Consider the following 19,012-nt stretch of genomic DNA (forward strand, 5'->3'; position numbering starts at 1 on the left):
TGGGTGCTATGGAGCAATGTACGCGACCACAACCCATACAGGTACACTTTCTTTGCACTACAGCACAGCAGAGTTTATCCTCAGTAACTTCCTAACTACTGCTTATTAGTAGAAAGTAAGGAAGTTGCAGTCACCTCCATGACTGTAACACTTCTTTGCCTTTATTGCATTGTTCTGAACCTTAGATCCTTTATCTCCCGTGACTTCCTTTCCCTATTTTGCACTAATGTAGGCTCATGTGCATGCACTTCTGCACTCAACGTTAAACACTGTTCTCTGAGCCAGTGTGGCAAATAAGATTTGCAACAGTCTGGTGTTTATATCCCTGTCCTTTTCCTTGTTAATTGGATTAACCTGATCTAGCTTTACCACACTCCTTTTGTCTCTCTGGACTGTCATAATCCAATAGTCCTGATGGCACGATCCTAAGGTGTATCCTGTGGGTGCAGATGCCCTCCACAGGCAGGATGCAGAAGCAGGCTGAGGCTTTAGTAAAGAGCATATGGTCAGGTGGGTTAGGTCTGCACAACATGAGCAGGAGAAACCTAAGCTTCTCTGTGAGTGTAATTAAACCCGTGTAAATACCGTATTATAATACTGGCAGCCAGTTTTTATGGCCTGTCGTTTGAAATGAACCCATGACAACACATATTCATGCATGCATTTATTTATTTAACTAAGTTCATTTTTAAATATATACAATGTTTACAATTCATGATGACCAACTCAGCAAGTGACAAAAAGATTGTGTTACATGGTATATAGTTGCCCATTTGGAGAATACGGTACAAAATGTGCTCCCCCTGATGTAAGAGAGAAAATATCAAATATGTTCTGTAAGGATGTTACGTGGATTCAATGGTGCCAAATAGCTTCAACCTTTCAGGGACAGCAGCCATGCCTCTGACAGCAGGGGGAGTCAAGGTGAGCATCCACATACATGTGTTCACAGATCGTACCAATACTTGCAATAATTCTGAATTCACATCGAAATGAAAAACACTTTCCAACATCCTTGAGAGAAAAGACAAGGTTGACGAGTTTGTTTCTGGAGCCGTTCATCACTGGTCAAGTAGTCCAGACATCCCTGAACTTCACTCAGTCCACATCCAGGATTATTCCCGATCAAACAGACAGTAGAAAGGAAAATGTCCAGGTTATGAAAATGTCTATATTTAAGACACAGACGAGACTTCTGTCTTGCTGGCAGAGACTGAGGTCTCATCCTCCACCATGCCTCCCATTCCAATAGTGCTCAGCATGCAGTTACGGAACTGAAAAAGAGCAGAAAGGGATGTTGAAATAAGGAGCATGTAATGGGCATTGTGATGAGTTTAAACACTGGAAGACGATTTTCTCTTAAACCAACCTGTTTGTTCATCAGCACGTAGATAACGGGATTATACAGGGCTGAGCTCTTTGCAAAGAAGGCGGGGATAGCTGCTGTCAGGGCGGTGAAGGCAGCTCCCTTGTTCATGAAGATCCATCCAGCGAAAGAGGCATATGGCACCCAAGCTACCAGGAAGCCAAAGACCATCAGGACGCACATGCGTGTCACTTCCCTCTCAGCCTTCTGGGTAGACTCTGACTCCTGCTGCTGGGCTGCGGCCTAAAGTGAGCGAGATCCCCCGAAAACATCATGAGAATTCACAGACACTTTTGCTGAGCTTTGAATGAAAAGCAGCTATAGAATGACTGGACTTCAGAGGTACAACATTTCATGAACTTACTGCTTTGACTGTCAGCACAAGGCTTCCATAAGTGAAGAAAATGAGGAAGACGGGAATGAAGAAGTGGACGACAAACATGTAGATCACATATGATTCGTTGTTGAAGCCTGGAGCCAGAGTGTAGTAGTCGGGTCCACAGGAGCATTGCATGCCCTCAGGGAGGTACCTGTGTGAGGTTTAAGACAAGGAATTATTGCAAATCATCTCTGCATCTGTACGACTATGCTTCTACACAGTGAATTCATCAAGCCTTTGTAGTTTGTTTCTCAATACTTTTAAATCATAACTGCCAAGTTTTAGAGATTTAAAAGTTTATTGTTTCCTTTTATTAAGGGAGCTGATCCCCTTAATTAAGTCAGCCTTTCGGTCAGGACCAAGAAAGATCTCCAAACCTTCCTGACATGCAATATGTCAGCCTCTCCTATGATGCTATTTTGAGTTGTTCCATCCATTCATTAAAGGTAATGGCACTGATTGATTTACAGTGTCTTAAAGTCTTTCTAAAGTCTGAGGTTATGTGCAAAGTGTTGCTTTGCACCTTCAACTTAAGCTGTGGTCATTTCTTTGGTGTCCAGTAGCCTCCATTCAGAACTTTTAAAAGAGTAAATGGTATTGTGCTTCCTGTGAGTATTTATGCCAGGAAGATATTGTTTCTTGGGGTTAGATCTTTAAATTTGTTTTTAATTTCCCCAAAGGATTTTATTCCGTCTTATCCAGTCAAGTCTTCCATTAATTCTTGAGTCTACCCAGTATTTTACCATATAGAGTATTTAGAAAAGTCTCAGTTACTGTCAGTAAAATGACAAGTCCAAATGTGAATTACCTGGACCAGCCAGCAAGGGGAGGAGCGGCACAAGCCAGAGCCATGATCCAGGTGAAAAGGACTCCAGCTCCTGCATGAGTTCCAGTGAACTTGAAGCTTCCCATGGGTTTGCAGACGACAATGTATCTCTCAACAGCCAGCACGACCAGTGACCAGAGAGCAACTTCACCTGCAGAGAGAGAAGAAATCTTAGAGAGGAGCTTCAAAAGTGGACTTTTAGGTTGTTGGATGTTTAAGAAGTAAAGCCAATGGCCTTTACTCTAAAGTTCTGAGGAAACTTTAAAGGGAATTTTAAGAAGCTATTCAAGCATTATGAAAGACTATAGGTAGTTTTATACCTCCAAGTGTGGCCATGAATCCCTCGACAGCGCAGGCAGTGGCTCCCAGGATGAAGTAGCCGTTGATAGCAGATGTAATGGTGATGGTGAATCCGAAGGCGCACATGATCAGCCCAGCCACAGCCAGGTTGACGAGGATGTAGTTGAGAGGTTGCCTGAGCTTCTTGTTCTGAGCCGTTACCAGCAATGTCAGGCCGTTGATGGGAGTTCCAGTGCAGATCAGGAAGAACATGTACAAAGCTAGAAGCTTGAACATGATGGGATCCGCCAAGTAGTACTGTGGGTACTCAAAAGGACTCCTAACGATCCCAGTCCTGTTGGACATGGGGATGTAGAAGTTCTGGCCCTCTGTGCCATTGGGCTCCATTCCGCCATCCCATGCCATTTTCTCTGCTCTGTTGTTCTGCTGAGCTTCTTCAACGGGAGAACCCCAAGAGTGTCTGTGGACTCGATGGTCAGAGTTGCGGAGTCTGGTTTTTATACCTCACCACTAACCCTATCAGGACTTTGCCAAAATGGGATTAAAGGACTGAGAGAAATCAAATGAGGACGGTAATTCAACTTAACCCGGGATAGAGAGGCCACGGCCCCAAGTGATTTGCTCCACTTACCAGGTACGGGGGAGTTCTCCTAATCCTGATTACAGCACCTACAAGGAGTTTTTAACTGTTTATGAAACTGTCTCAATTAATATGGATGCCTCGATATGCCCTAGATAAGCAAACGAGACCATCAGTAAGAAGATATGACTGAAGTTAGTTTAAAAGTTTTTTAGTCTCTAACTTCCTTTTATCCAATCTGTAGTCACATTTTCTAAAACTTAAAACATAAGTAGCACAACATATGCACTGTGGGCCGAATTCACAAAAGGATTGCGTGGCTTTTGCGACCACTAAACCGGTAAAAATGGAGCAACAGATACCGTCTAATTCACAAAGCACGTGCAGAGGGTGAAATGCTCCACTAACTGCGCTGCCAAGCAGATTGCGTCTTGATGCTCCGGTGTTATTTGCAGGTATTTAAATGAGGTAATATGCATATATTTGGCCCTTTCTGTGCAAATGAGCCTCATTGATAAACAACGTCTAATTCACTAACACCAGCGCTAATAGCCACACGCAGTTTGAGTGAAGTAAATGACGTCTTTAGAAAGCTGGTGCAAACTGGGCGCTCCTCTGTGGAAGCCTCTCGCCCAGACTTTCCAGTGATCGTGGCAGCAGTGATCGTCTGTTAAATCAGTCTGTAAATAATATTTTGACATCATTATTATTATAATCATTATTACTTTAATGGCATCCGAAGATATTGATACATTGAACAGGTGACAGTCTGCGGTCGTCTCAATACGCACTTCTGTCACACACTTCAAAAGCAACTTTCAATAATTTATTTTACGAAACGGGGGAAACAAACGTGAACAAAAACGGTTCCATAATTCATATTAAATTCAAAAGATAACGACAAAACAGCTCCAGGGGCAAATCAGGGGCAAACTGCACTCAGCTGCCAAACTTTGTGGGTGTGTTTGCGCTGGTATATCATTAGCGCAATATCCTTTGTGAATAGGACGTTAAGACAGAGCAAACTGCGGGTGCAAGTGAAGTGCAATTCAAGGTGCTATCAGCGGCCGCAGTTCATTCTTTGTGAATTAGGCCCTCAATGAAAACATTTCTAAAAATGACTAGATTCATGGATCTTTGTTGTCTTATTCACAAATGTTTGCACACAGCATGCCAGAAATGAAAACCTAATGTTCAAAACCTTAAATGTAGTATAAAGCCTCTGTGTCTGCAACAACGGCAGCTCAGAAGCTCCACTCAAACAGCTGATGAGCATATCTGAATGAACAGATCACTGAGACATTGAGAAATAGCTGATTTAAGTTGTGTGAACAGCTGATTCCTCAATCAGAAACACACACAACAAAATAATTAATTGGTTCAACTTAAAAAAAATTAAGGTAAAAATTTGCATGCATCTTTTTAGGTTGTTCCAATTACTCAGTCTTTTATAATGTGACAAACACAATTATATTATTACTGGCAGCAATTTCATGTTGCCAATAAAGCTTTTAATGCAACTTTTTTGTCACTATTTTCTCTACTGTGCAGCAAAGATTGCCCATTTACTTTTAGATAGTATGTTGCCAAAAATGCACTTGCACGTTTGGTGCTCAGCTGAAAAACTTTAAGTGGTTTACAGTAAAATGAAAGTGATTATAAAAAGCAATAGACCTGATATTGTATAGAATTAAACATTAAAGTGTTTTAAAGTCATTGTCCTATTGACTGAATATCCATCTTGGATAGAAATGATTTGATAATGAGTCAGGTTTGCAGTGTTTTAGTAGATGTAGAGTGCATAGGGAAGTTTTTTTGGGTTAAATTTTAAAATATAGAGTTAGTATTACAAAATGGAGTTTTGAGAAAAAAACCTATTTGGCTACAGGTGTGATGGATGTGTTAAGTGTTAAGAGTTTAAAAAAATATAGGTGAGCATTTGTTAGCAATTGACGTGCATGATTTGCGCTCCAAGTGTTTCTTGGAACCAGTATGAAAATTACTTACTAATACTTACTAATTACTACTAAAAATTAGGCTTCAAATAACAAATCAATTATGTGTGTTATGTTATGAGACTTGTTTCATGGCACCCGAGGATAATGGCACCTGGCTTGCCAATACAACACCATTTTAACAACTTGGATTAATTTTAATGAAAAACACTTCTGATTCTTTTGATTGGTGGACCCTTACGGACTAAAGAAACATTAATAACTTAGCAGGTAATCAAGTTACCACTTGTTTTTTATCATGCAGGTAAATCTGAATGACTTGTCGGTCTTCTCTGGTGCTCACGATTTCAGTAAAATGAAATAAACTGAGATAACAATGTGTAGCATCTCCATACTGACAAAAGTTTAAACATTTATATATGTATGTGCTAAACAGCTAACTAATGTTGGCTCAAGTGGGTAGTCAATAATCCGGTTTTATACATCCAAAGAACTTCTATAAAAATGAACAGCTTGTCAACCAGACCAGGCTTCTAATTGAGACAGGCCTTTATTTGTCAAAATGTGTAGCTACGCCAGGTTAGTAAAAGAAACTGGGTGATTATTGGGACAAGGAGTTTTTCGGAGTGTCAGTTTTACTTACAAAATACACGAGACATGGTTTTGCATCAGTATATGAATGTACATTGATGGCTGAAACAACACTATCTAACACTTTGACTAACATTAGTTCAATGTAGCTAATGTTAGCTGCATATGTTGAGCAAAGCTTCCTGCACCAGGCAATAAGTGTTTGCATAAAACTGAATGGTTATATGTTATGTTATTATATTAGCTCAAGATCAAGAAAAGTACTGCATTTCGGCTTGAACACATTATGTCAAATGGTTATATGTTTATTCTTTCCGGCCAGTAACTGTCAGTCAGTATCCGTCTCCAAATGGATGAACTGTGTATGTCATTATGCTCATTGGATTAACTTGGTCTCACCTGCTGGGTGAGCTGGCTGTAACAGCAAAAGCTTAAAGTCACAAGTTGGAACGAAAATGTGTGTTAAAGACTTATCCAATTTGTAATCTTTCATTAATGCCCAGCAGTGTTATCAGTGGCCAAGCTAGAATCAAATAGTGCCTTTTGTTTATATGAAGACAGCCATTCTTAAAAGTCCAGGAGAGGTCACTGACAACAGATAACGCTGAAAGCAGCTGTCAGAGTTGGCCACATTAGTGGGCAGCAGTACTACAGATGCAAGACACTACTCAGTCCACTGTAAATCAATATGTTCAGCATATAAAATAGGAGTGTTTCAGATGATGCATCATTTTTTATTTCACTGTAAGGAAAAGCTGCTTGTACAGATTACATCCAGTTTAATGTTGTTTTTTGCATGTTTTATGTACTACGTGCTTGTTTATTTTCTATTTTCTGCTCTTTTATGTAGGGTATTGCTTTTTTTAATGTAGGTGTTTGCTTGTGCACTATTGTTTATGCTTGTTTTGAGCTTGTATAATGCATTTTATTGCTTGTATTATGTAGTTCATACATGTTAAGTCTTTTATTTTTTGCCTTTTTAATGCGGGCTATTGCTTTTTTTAGTGCATGTTTTTGCTTGGTTAATACTGCTTTTTACTTTTTTTTTTTTACTCATGTTTATCTCATCTTTACTTGTCCTTGAATAAACAGAGTTTAAGAGCCTGTCTCATTTGATAAGAAGCCAGAAACTGTAATTAACTTAAGTGGCAGGCGATTGCGCACACCCACAAACAAGCTCATCATGTTCATCCACTTAATGAAGAAAAAGAACTTGTACATCCTCCTCATGTCCAACAGGAAGTGTGAGAAATCTTTTTGAGTGACAATAGGTTTATCTGGTAGATCACGGCTCTGCATGCTTGTCCTGATCTGAACTTGGACTTTGAATCAAGATGCTCCTGCAACCTCTCATCTACAACCTAGTCAGCTCAGACCGATGATGACCTGCTTTGGTGCCTGTGCTACTCAGGGATCCACAACCACACATGGAGGTAAAGTGCAAAGGAAGATGACTTATGAGAGATGTTGATTACCTTTGGACTCTTCGGTCAGTATACCAGTGTTGTAGACTGCAGACTGAGCAGATGACAGATTATAGTTGCAACCAATGCTTTCATCACTACTGCTTCTAATTATGACAACTTTTTAAGTTCTAAGATATGTGTTGATATCTCCTTTACTCAAGATACAGATCATTGTTAGTGCTGGCTGTTGAGAGATACAGGACATTGTCGTCTGCAAACTCTTGAGCAGCCTCACGTTCACTGCAGATCATGCAGGAGCTGGTGTTATCTGTACCTGGATTATGGCTCTAGTTTAAGTTGCCTCCACATTTTTGTGTATAATATAATATTGTATTTCATTTATATATTATATCTGTTTATATTCATTTATTTTTGGCTTTTGCCATTTATTAGACAAGATAGACTTAAGACTGTAAAGGTGAGAGAGAGGGGACAGCCATGCAGCAAAGGGTTGCAGGCTGGATCTGAACCCACTGCCACTGCGGCAAGGACAATGCCTTTGTACATGGGACCCCCACTCTAACCACTGAGCTACTGGACACCTGTTGTATTTATTTAATTTGTTAATTTAAGGGGTTATTTATTTATGGGCCCTTTCATCACGAAGATGCTTCAGGAGTCTTTACAGGAGCATTTACCTGGGGGCCAAAAATGCAGTTAGGTCGTGTTTAAGAAGACATTATCTTGGCAAAATAAAGACAATAATTATTACATCTTGCCATCAAAGGCACTGAAAACAACAAACATAACATCTTCGGCAGAGGCAGTCATAAAAGGTGAACTCAGGACTCAGCAGGAAACAATATGGTCGCTAGGTGTGCCTCTATGGGGACTTGGCATGGGAACTGGATTGTCTATGGTTTAAGTCTCCGTGCGGACCAAGTACTGAGTGTGGACTGGAGATAGAGAAGTGCATGTTTGCCTCCTGGGCACTGCTGAGGTTCCCTTAAGCAAGGCATCCAACACCCAACCGCTCAAGGTGCCTGTCCGTGGGAAGCGCCCCGCCCCTTTTTGTGTGGTGTTTAAAAATAAAAACAGAATGGGAAAACAAAATGAAAAACTAAATTCCCCCTTTGGGATCAATAAAGTATGTCTTCTTCTTCTTCTCCCAGCTGCAGGATCAGAACCTTGAAGAGCACCACAAGACAGAAGAGGACATCACAGGGACAGAGCAACTGCTAACGTGCCTACTCAGCACAAAGTGGAAAATCCAACAAGACTAATGTTTGAATTATGACCACATTGGTGCAAAGAGGATGTACACCAATCGAGATGGTGAGCAAAAAAGGAACTTTAACAAAAAAAGCTTCAGTTATTGGAGGCTGCGCTGACAGTCAAAGTGGTAGGCAAGTTTAAAATTGCATTAATACACTTTTCCTCTCAGCCTGCCCACAACGCCTTAAACATTGCATCAAAACTTTTAATGTCTTTTAAAACATGTCAGACTGCATCACAGCAGCAAGAGTCACACTGCTAAGACAGGCTAGAAGAAAGTGACGTGTATTTTTGCATCTTGATGGTCCCTGGCTTCCTTTTTGTCTGGACTCCGTACTCCACTTCTGATCATCGGGAAACGGGGGAGCTGGTTTCACTGTCTCAACAACAACAATCCCAGCTTTCTTTGCAAAGCGCTCAGCTCTGTATAATCCTGTTATCTGCAGTATGTGATGCTGAAGAAAGAGGCTGCTTCTTCAACAATACTGAAAGCCAGAACCTGTCCACTCTGCTGGATTGACTTATGTTTTATATATTTTTATTCTTTTTTTAAATATATGAAATAACAGTTATTAACAATTGCTTACCAGTAACACAGAAGTCTTCACTGTGCCCTCTGTGTACTCTGTATTATGTGTGGACTGATCTACACAGGTTTACTGATTAATAAATCCGAATAAATGAATGGATGTTGGAAAACTGCAAATTTGTAATGTCATTACTGGATTTATCTAATCCTGTTGTAATCTTGTCACTTGAATGAATTAAAAAATCTATTTGTAAGCTTCAGAGGTTTGTGTGACCCTTTCCATGACATTGAAGCCAATAGACCTGTGAGTTGGTTTCAGTTGACCCTCGCAGATCCCAGTCATGTCCTCAGCCCTCATGCTAAGTAACCATTAAGACAGGAACCACTCGTCTGTTAATCACAGGCATTTGAAGAGGGATTTAACCTGGAAAAACAACTGCTAATATTACAGCGTGATGATTGGTGATCAGGACCAGACAGCAGATACATAACTGAAGTAACAGAATCATCAAAAAAAAACCAGGCCAATCTGAAACACTTTTTTAGTTTCTAACACATCATTAAAGGTACACTTTACAGGATTGTCCTTAAGAACAATGTATAGACTCATACAGAAGTTAACTCTCTCAGTCATCACTTAAGACCATTACTGCATAGTAAACCTTAAGCGTGTGCCATGCACTCTGCTGATTGAGCCAATAAGGTGTAATTAGGCTGATGCAAAGGTCATGACTACATAATGTGGTTACAGCATTACTGTGAGCCAGTGTTGGCAATGTAGCTCACCTCCCTGTCCTGGCATTTACCTGCTGGTGCTTGACTGAGTGGCTGTCAATGGGGTGGTTGTGCCTTAGGAGGTACACGGGGTTGTCAATCAATTAGGTGGTTCAATTCCCAGCTTCTCCAGGCCGCATATCAGAGTGTCGGCCTGCAATGTTAAAGCAGAGATTTGAAATGAAGTCCAATTAGTTAGTGCTTTATTGACACCTCTCAAAGCACTTTCACACTACTTGTCACATTCACCCATTCATATACACATTCATAGTCTGGTGGCCATGGCTACTATACAAGGTGCCAGTCAGTTTAGACGTTCACCAGACCTGATCGCACAGCCCTCAAGGAGCATTTTTTAGTGGGGTTCAGTATCTTGCCCGAGGATACTTTGACATGCGGACTGAAGAAGCCTGGCATCGATCTGCTGACCGTGCAATTAGTGGACAACTCGCTCTAACTCCTGATCCAGAGCCTCCTTCTACTGCCAACCCGGGTGGAACTGAATAAGAAGATGGGTGGGTGGAGGCTTCAAAATGGGAGTCCACAAACCAATGGGCAATGTTGCGGTGGCTACTCTGTTATTTCATACAGTCTGTGGTGTAAATGAGCAAGTGTAATAAAATGCATTTGCTGTGGATGTTATCTTGCACAGCATTTGTATCCGTGTGCATACAAGAGAATATGAGTGCAGGATGTGATGATACTCAGAATAACTCAGTCAAGCTAAACCTGCTGAAATGTGACACTTTCTGCTGTGACTATGTGTAAATGTGTGAATGTGTGAAATGCAGTGCATTTTCTCATCGTTATATGTTTTACTGGTTTACCAGTAGCATAATTTTCATGTAGAATGTAATAAAGAAAGAATAGAAAGAATGGACTTGATAATAAACACAGTATATGTTAAAGGAAATGTGCTCCTGTGTTCAGTTAACTCTTGAACTATATATGATGATCTGATTACCTGCTGTTTAAACCATAAATTCACAGATCTGAGATACAGAATAATTTTTAGTCGCAATCTATATCCAACATAGAGGCAAGATAAAGTAATATCCAGCTGAGACAAATAAAGAGAACAAGAAAATAAAATGAAAAATGTTTTCCTTGTTGGCAAGTTTATATTGAAGGCCTTCCATCTGAATCACAATGCCAAGCTCCCTCAGCCATTGATGGAATGTGGGGCTGGACACTGACTTCCAACCCAAATATGGCGAGAAAAGGTAAATGGACCTACACTTGCGTGGCGCCTTTCCAGTCTTCCGACCACTCAAAGCGCTTTTACACTACGAGTCACATTTGCCTATTAACACACATGTTCATACTTCGATGGAACAGCCACCAGGAGCAATTTGGGGTTCAGTATCTTACTCAAGAATACTACAACATGCGGAGTGAAGGAGCCACGGATCAAACCACAGTTTTTTCACATTAATTCTGATGGGTCTGGTGTTATTGTTTTATTATAAGCCTTTGATATATAATCAAATATAAGTGACCAGGACTAGAGCTTGGGGCACAGCCATAGTCGATGGGCAAGCGTGCCTGTGCCCTGCTTACATTTACCACACAAGGGGGAGACTATAGGATATATACTCCAGAGCCTTGCTTTTGTGCAATGGAGTCTATGTACAATTCTGAGTAGTATAAGTCTATGTCTAATATTTATGGAATTGTTGTATATCTTGATAAGATCAGTGATTTCAGTACCCAACTCTTCTGTCCAAGCATTCCTAAATTTGAATATATAGAGAATATAGAATATAAAAAAGAGACTGACCCATTACTTTTGGGATCATGATGGGCGAGGCTATCAAGTGTGGTGTGTTTAGGCATGTTTTCATATTGTGGTAAGTGAGTCTTAATATAATTTCTTATTTGGAGGTATCTAAAAAAGTATGTTGAAGGTAGATTATAAAACTGCTGCAGTTGTTGGAAGGAAAGTAGATTCACAGACAGGTAGAGGGTGGAATCTGATGTTGGACCTGTGTCGGCTGAAGGGAGGAGGGTGCAAAGGAACCAGAGAAGTTGAGACAGAGTGGGGGAAGTCAAAGGGGAGGGAAACGGATCAGGTGTACTTAGATACTTTTAGTGCGGAAATGGATGAGATTGAGGTGTGGTCTTTGTTTCCAAACGTAGTTATAAAACATGATGATAGAATGCAATTTCTTAAAGTAATATAATGGTAAAGACCAGAATACATTGAGAAATTTGGGGCAGCATAACCATTTTTAAGGCATTGATGCGGTGGCCTAAAGAAATTGGCAGTATGTTCCAGTATTCAGTATTTCTGTTCAGTTGTTGGATCTTACTTTCCCAGTTGGAATTTAAAAGATCACCATATTTTCGAGTTGCGGTAATACCCAAACTCTTGATTTGGTTATTTAGAATTCTGAACAGCATTGTATGTAGAAACTCTAAGACTATATTATCTAATATTGGAAGTAACTTGCTCTTTTCCCAGTTAATAGAGTAATCCCAAAGACCTAAGAAAGTTCCAGTTAAACCCAGAGGAGGAAGAAGAGACAATTTGGGACACGATAAGTACAAAGTTATGTCATCTGCATAAAGTGACAAATGGTGGTTTTTTCATGTATTTGAATAAGGATATAATCAGGGTTTGTTCTGATCTCACTGACCAGGCCTTCCATGCACTGATTAAATAAATGCGGCGAGCACGAGCAGCCTCGTTGAACACCTCTATGTAGAAAATGGCTGTGATATCTCCCCACTGGTATTAATGGAGGCCTGTGGTTAGGTGTAGATGATCTTTATCCAGCTTATTATGGTCAAATGCCTTTCTCTGTGTCTAAGACAATGACCACACACTCTTCTCCAGGGTCCAACCTGGTCTCACTCCGAAGTTGTTGAAATCCGGCACTTGGGCAGTGACTTGCGGCATCAGATGCTGATGAAAAAAGCTGTCCTTTAACATCGGCATGATACGTGGCCGGTCAGCAGCGTCATGGGGAAACACGGTGGGACAAGAATGAAAGTGAAGGTGATGAAAGTCTGAGTAGGGTGGGTGGGAGTGGAGGTGGATGGGTCCAACAAACACCAACTTTCACACGGGAGAGCGGTGTTTGCGTTCCATAAGATTATAAAGCCAAACCTCGTTCTTTTTTCCAAAACCTTACCATGTGTTTTTGTTGCCTAAACCCAACCACATGTGTTAGTTGTTGAAGGAAAAAAACACGTCAATTCGTGGTGTTGTACCGACGTAGTGTTGATTTTGTCATCTGGATCTGGATTCCTGGTCCTCTAGTTTGGCTTTCATGTGTTTATTTTCGGATTTAGGGAGTGACTCCAACTCATCTAGCCAGGTGTCATGGTTGCTTACACCAGTTTCAAGTGACAGAACATGCTCTCTGTCCTCTGTGACATCCGACTGAAGCTTTTGAATTTGAGATTAAAGACTGACAAATTTGGCCTCTAGGTTTTTGTCTAAGTTTGTGAAAGTAAGAAGCAGGTCTGATAGCGAGGGTTCCTTTGATGTCACTTTTGAGCCAGCCTCCACTGTTGCAGGACTTTTAGTAGGAAAAAAGTTGATCACTACTGTTTTTTATTTTTATGCCTTCGAGATGGCTTCAGCTATGGCTGGAAGCATTAAGTTTCTGGGTTGTCCGGCCATCCATCCACCCTGTTCTCGTGAAAGTGATATATCAAGAAGAGGATAATTCTTCAGATTTGGCACAAATGTCCATTGGACTTAAGCATGAACTGATTAGATTTTGGTGGTCAAAGGTCAAGGTCACTGCGACTTTGCATCCATCCCATTCTTGGGAACATTATATCTCGCAAGTGCCTTGAGGGAGTTTCTCCAAATTTAGCACAAACATTCACTTGGACTCGAAGATGAACTGATGATTTTGGTGGTCAAAGGTCACTATGACCTCAAAAAATACATTTTTGGTCATATACAGTACAGGCCAAAAGTTTGGACACACCTTCTCATTCAATGCGTTTTCTTTATTTTCATGACTATTTACATTGTAGATTCTCACTGAAGGCATCAAAACTATGAATGAACACATGTGGAGTTATGTACTTAACAAAAAAAGGTGAAATAACTGAAAACATGTTTTATATTCTAGTTTCTTCAAAATAGCCACCCTTTGCTCTGATTACTGCTTTGCACACTCTTGGCATTCTCTCGATGAGCTTCAAGAGGTAGTCACCTGAAATGGTTTCCACTTTACAGGTGTGCCTTATCAGGGTTAATCAGTGGAATTTCTTGCTTTATCAGTGGGGTTGAGACCATCAGTTGTGTTGTGCAGAAGTCAGGTTAATACACAGCCGACAGCCCTATTGGACAACTGTTAAAATTCATATTATGGCAAGAACCAATCAGCTAACTAAAGAAAAATGAGTGGCCATCATTACTTTAAGAAATGAAGGTCAGTCAGTCCGGAAAATTGCAAAAACTTTAAATGTGTCCCCAAGTGGAGTCGCAAAAACCATCAAGCGCTACAACGAAACTGGCATACATGAGGACCGACCCAGGAAAGGAAGACCAAGAGTCACCTCTGCTTCTGAGGATAAGTTCATCCGAGTCACCAGCCTCAGAAATCGCAAGTTAACAGCAGCTCAGATCAGAGACCAGATGAAAGCCACACAGAGTTCTAGCAGCAGACCCATCTCTAGAACAACTGTTAAGAGGAGACTGCGCCAATCAGGCCTTCATGGTCAAATAGCTGCTAGGAAACCACTGCTAAGGAGAGGCAACAAGCAGAAGAGATTTGTTTGGGCCAAGAAACACAAGGAATGGACATTAGACCAGTGGAAATCTGTGCTTTGGTCTGATGAGTCCAAATTTGAGATCTTTGGTTCCAACCGCGTGTCTTTGTGAGACGCAGAAAAGGTGAACGGATGGATTCCACATGCCTGGTTCCCACTGTGAAGCATGGAGGAGGAGGTGTGATGGTGTGGGGGTGTTTTGCTGGTGACACTGTTGGGGATTTATTCAAAATTGAAGGCACACTGAACCAGCATGGCTACCACAGCATCCTGCAGCGACATGCCATCCCATCCGGTTTGCGTTTAGTTGGACGATCATTTATTTTTTAACAGGACAATGACCCCAAACACACCTCCAGGCTGTGTGAGGGCTATTTGACCAAGAAGGAGAGTGATGGAGTGCTGCGGCAGATGACCTGGCCCCCACAGTCACCAGACCTGAACCCAATCGAGATGGTTTGGGGTGAGCTGGACTGCAGAGTGAAGGCAAAGGGGCCAACAAGTGCTAAACACCTCTGGGAACTCCTTCAAGACTGTTGGAAAACCATTTCAGGTGACTACCTCTTGAAGCTCATTGAGAGAATGCCAAGAGTGTGCAAAGCAGTAATCAGAGCAAAGGGTGGCTATTTTGAAGAAACTAGAATATAAAACATGTTTTCAGTTATTTCACCTTTTTTTGTTAAGTGCATAACTCCACATGTGTTCATTCATAGTTTTGATGCCTTCAGTGAGAATCTACAATGTAAATAGTCATGAAAATAAAGAAAACGCATTGAATGAGAAGGTGTGTCCAAACTTTTGGCCTGTACTGTATCAAGAATGAATGTGCTTATTATGGCAAAACTTCACAAAATGTCAAAGGTCAATTTCACTGTAACCTCCCAATTTTCTGAAAAAGCACTTTTCAGGCCATTATTTAACACCATAACTCAGAAACAGAAGGGGAGACAATTGTTCAGATACCAAATTGGTATCCATCTTAACACTGTGGTGATCCATCCATCATACCCACGATCTGTAGTTTCTTTGCAGCAACATCCATGTTTTAGGCATTGTCAGGAGTCATGGCGACATATGGGTCTGGACAGACATGGATGCAAACTGCACCTTGACTTGTTGTCAGAGGCATACAACCACAAGTTAAGTCCAGTCTGGGCAAAAGATAAGAGTAATACTGACAAAAAACATTTATTGGTGTGGTTTTACCTGAAGGTCAAGTCAAGTTGGTTTAATGCCGAAGACTAAAATCTAGAAAGTTTGCCTCCAAAGGCTTTAAAATCTCTACAAAATGTGACATAAACTATCCTTGAACTGAAAAAGAAAAACTTTAGACCCTTTGATAGAAAATAACAGAAGTCATATTGCACTGTGGATTAGGTCTAGAAACATAAAATAATGCACATTCTGTGCCACATCCTCATTACATCCTTCGTCATTTTACGCTCAAGCAGCAGAGAAAGGTCTGAAGTGTAAATACTCAAACAGCGTCAGGCTACAGACATTGATACTAGTATGTCATCCTGCTTAAATCCTTTATTGTAATCTTTGGCGAATCCTCTTGCAGCCATAAGACCGGAGAGCATTCCAGGAACTGCGGCTCAACTAATTAGTCGCGTTAGATTAACAGTAATTGTTTTAGGGCAACAAGAACGGCAGTTGAACTCCTGAGAGAATTTGTGAGATATGATAACGAACGAGACAGATGGCAGATGTATTCACTATGTTAGCAGATACAACCTCACGTGTGGCAAACTCCAGTGCACTGGAAACACAAATAAAAAAGTGATACATTTCTTACATCTGAAGTGGCTAAAGAAATTAATCTCACTGCAGTTTAGACACTGAATTATTTGTGTTAATTAAATAAATCTCTTACTTAGGGAGTATACTGACAGCTCTACAGGTGGAATCAGTATGTTTCAGCAACATTTTTTCCAAAGCTGAGTAAGCACACCCCTGAAAACATGACACAGAACTTCACAGATAATTCTGTTGCCTGGATGATTATGCATTGTGACGTACAGTGTTGCTTTAGATCAGGGGTAGGCAACCTGTGGCTCCGGAGCCACATGTGGCTCTTTAGCCCCTGTCCAGTGGCTCCTTGAGCCTTTGAGAAAAGAAGTCTATGGAAATTCCTTCTATGAATCCAAATGTTGCTGAACCTCGATAGCAGTGGCTGGTTAGCTATGGATGCCAAATCCAAAAAAGTAAATTGAATAAAATAGAGAATGTAGTAGTGCGTGGACAGATTTGTTTGCTCTCACTGCCAGCTCTGCAAAATTTAAGTACCAGATAATTATTAATAGTGCCCTGCACAGTGGCCACCTTGTGGTAAAACATATTAATGAATGCTTATTTAGACCATAAGTATACGCTAATTTAGACTTAATAGGCTATTTACCTTGATTATAAGGCTGAAACATGTTTTGCGGCTCCACACAGATTTTTTCAAATTATTTTTGGTCAAAAATGGCTCTTTTAATGGCAAAGGTTGCAGACCCCTGCTTTAGATCATAGCCTAGCTCATTTCACTAGGAGATTAGTCATGACATGAGCAAGGACATGAGTCTGAAGGAGTAAGAGCATTCCTTCATGTCTGCACACAGCTTGTGAACTACAGGGGAGCCAGATGGAGCTTGGCTCTTTTACAACAGTAAGACATGAGCTCCCCTGATTTGTTATTGATTTATTTATTCATCTTAAATATTGACAGTATGCTATCTTTATCATACATATTACATATTATTGATGTATGTTTCATGCCATCAGCTCACTTTCATGCAGATACTGGCGTGCATGCTATTCTTGCCGTCAGCCAGCACATGCAGCAGCAAGCTTCGCAAATAAACAACTTAGCTAACAAACAATTTTGATAAACAGCAACCCGTATGTGAAAATTTCATCTTCTTCGTTTGCTTTTTTTTGTACTGTACCCACATGGCTTTTGCATTTTCATTTTCTCTTACTCTAATGCCCTGCACATGCACTCCACTCCATCTCACCTCAGTCTGCATGTCAAAGCGCTATTATCATTTTCTCAATTTTTTGTTTAACACTTATACATTTGTGTGTTCATAGGCTGTTCTGCTGTATCTGTGTCTTAATTGCACTCTGCAGAGGATATTGTACCCCGCTTTAGCTGGTCATTTTGTATTACACTGTGATGTTTGGCTTTGATACCTGTGTGGAGGTTTGATGCGCTTTACGATTAACTGATTATATAAGATGTGCTGGCATAAAGCAAGTAGGCCTGCATGCTTGCAGCTATAAATGTTTCTTTGTGTCAGTAGTCACAGTCAGTCTTCTCTTTGTGTCTCTGCCTGCAAATGCAAAACAGCATTTCTTTTTTTAATTCACAAAAGCCTGAATGTTACATTGACATCATCTGAAGTTGTAACTAATTGTCAAAATAACTGTAATTGTAATACTAAACACCCCTCTGCAGCCCACATACCCTTGAGAATTGAGTGTACTATTAAACTGTTAAATAAATACTCCCACATGCAGTTGAGATTCTAGTTTAAAATGTTTTTAAAATGTATGTTCTTCCTCATCTCACAGCGGAAGAGTGCAAGTGCAAGCTGGGAAACCTCCTGCGTTATCCCACTGTAGACCACAAACACACTCACGTGTGCGATGCTGTACCGCCCCCTTGAGGCCAACATCACTACACTAGCTTTAACATCACATCTGCAGTGTGTGGTTTCATGAATCAAACAAGCATACGTTTTTTAAAGTGGAAAGTTACACATAATTTCTGCTGTAGTGGAACAAACTATGATAAATGTGTTAAATAAAAGTTGGATGCTCTATTGGAGAGCTCTCAGGTGATAAAAAAGGCAGAGGACGCCCCCTGCAGGTGTCTACAAAGAAGTGAAACATGTCTTTGCACCATCACAGTGGACAGTGTGCTCCACATTGTGCTCCTTCTCTAAATAAAAGCCTTGGCTGCTTCATGCTCTGCTGGTGGGCAACACAGACATAACCAAGGACACATGTTACACACAGCAGTGTATAACATGTTGCCGCTCACAGGGGACTAATTACATATAAATGTACCCTTCTCCCATACCCGATAGGCCATCTATCACATGATGTAGCCCTTTATTTCCTGCTGATAACCTGACCCTAATTGTCATGCTGTGGGTGCATACACTGTAATTTTCTTCAAAGAGCATGCTGTGGACACCTGCATGTGCTTAGTGTCTCTGTCAGGGGGCTGGTTGAGACTCGGGTCGGCTCTTTTTGTTCTAATTGCTCGGATCAGAAAAGAGGAGCTGCATACAGAGGTCTT

General features: G+C 40.8%; 1 protein-coding gene and 1 long non-coding RNA gene across 2 annotated transcripts; one reads left to right on the forward strand and one right to left on the reverse strand.

The window, feature by feature from the left end:
• Nucleotides 1–651: 651 nt before the first annotated feature.
• LOC117257275 (green-sensitive opsin-like) lies at nucleotides 652–3,355 on the reverse strand. The gene is made up of 5 exons (XM_033627346.2): nucleotides 2,892–3,355; nucleotides 2,554–2,722; nucleotides 1,731–1,896; nucleotides 1,370–1,609; nucleotides 652–1,274 (listed from the first exon to the last, which is right to left on the reverse strand). Exons 1-5 carry the CDS (start codon nucleotides 3,274–3,276, stop codon nucleotides 1,176–1,178), a joined length of 1,059 nt encoding a protein of 352 aa, XP_033483237.1. The 5' UTR covers nucleotides 3,277–3,355; the 3' UTR covers nucleotides 652–1,175.
• Nucleotides 3,356–7,079: 3,724 nt separating this feature from the next.
• On the forward strand, nucleotides 7,080–9,465 carry LOC117257278 (uncharacterized). The gene is made up of 2 exons (XR_004501685.1): nucleotides 7,080–7,430; nucleotides 8,576–9,465. It is a non-coding gene; the product is annotated as an uncharacterized LOC117257278 (long non-coding RNA).
• The last annotated feature ends 9,547 nt before the right edge of the window (nucleotides 9,466–19,012 follow it).

Source organism: Epinephelus lanceolatus, chromosome 1 (assembly GCF_041903045.1).
Source record: "Epinephelus lanceolatus isolate andai-2023 chromosome 1, ASM4190304v1, whole genome shotgun sequence".
Lineage (NCBI taxonomy): Eukaryota > Metazoa > Chordata > Actinopteri > Perciformes > Serranidae > Epinephelus > Epinephelus lanceolatus.

What these genes read in the sequence shown, in the direction of transcription:
- LOC117257275 (XM_033627346.2), bottom strand. Translation starts at nt 3,276, where the DNA reads ATGGCATGGGATGGCGGAATGGAGCCCAATGGCACAGAGGGCCAGAAC. An exon ending in ATTCATGGCCACACTTGGAG is followed by an intron (nt 2,723 to 2,891) that starts GTATAAAACTAC and finishes CTCTCTCTGCAG; the next exon opens with GTGAAGTTGCTCTCTGGTCA. An exon ending in CCCCTTGCTGGCTGGTCCAG is followed by an intron (nt 1,897 to 2,553) that starts GTAATTCACATT and finishes AACCTCACACAG; the next exon opens with GTACCTCCCTGAGGGCATGC.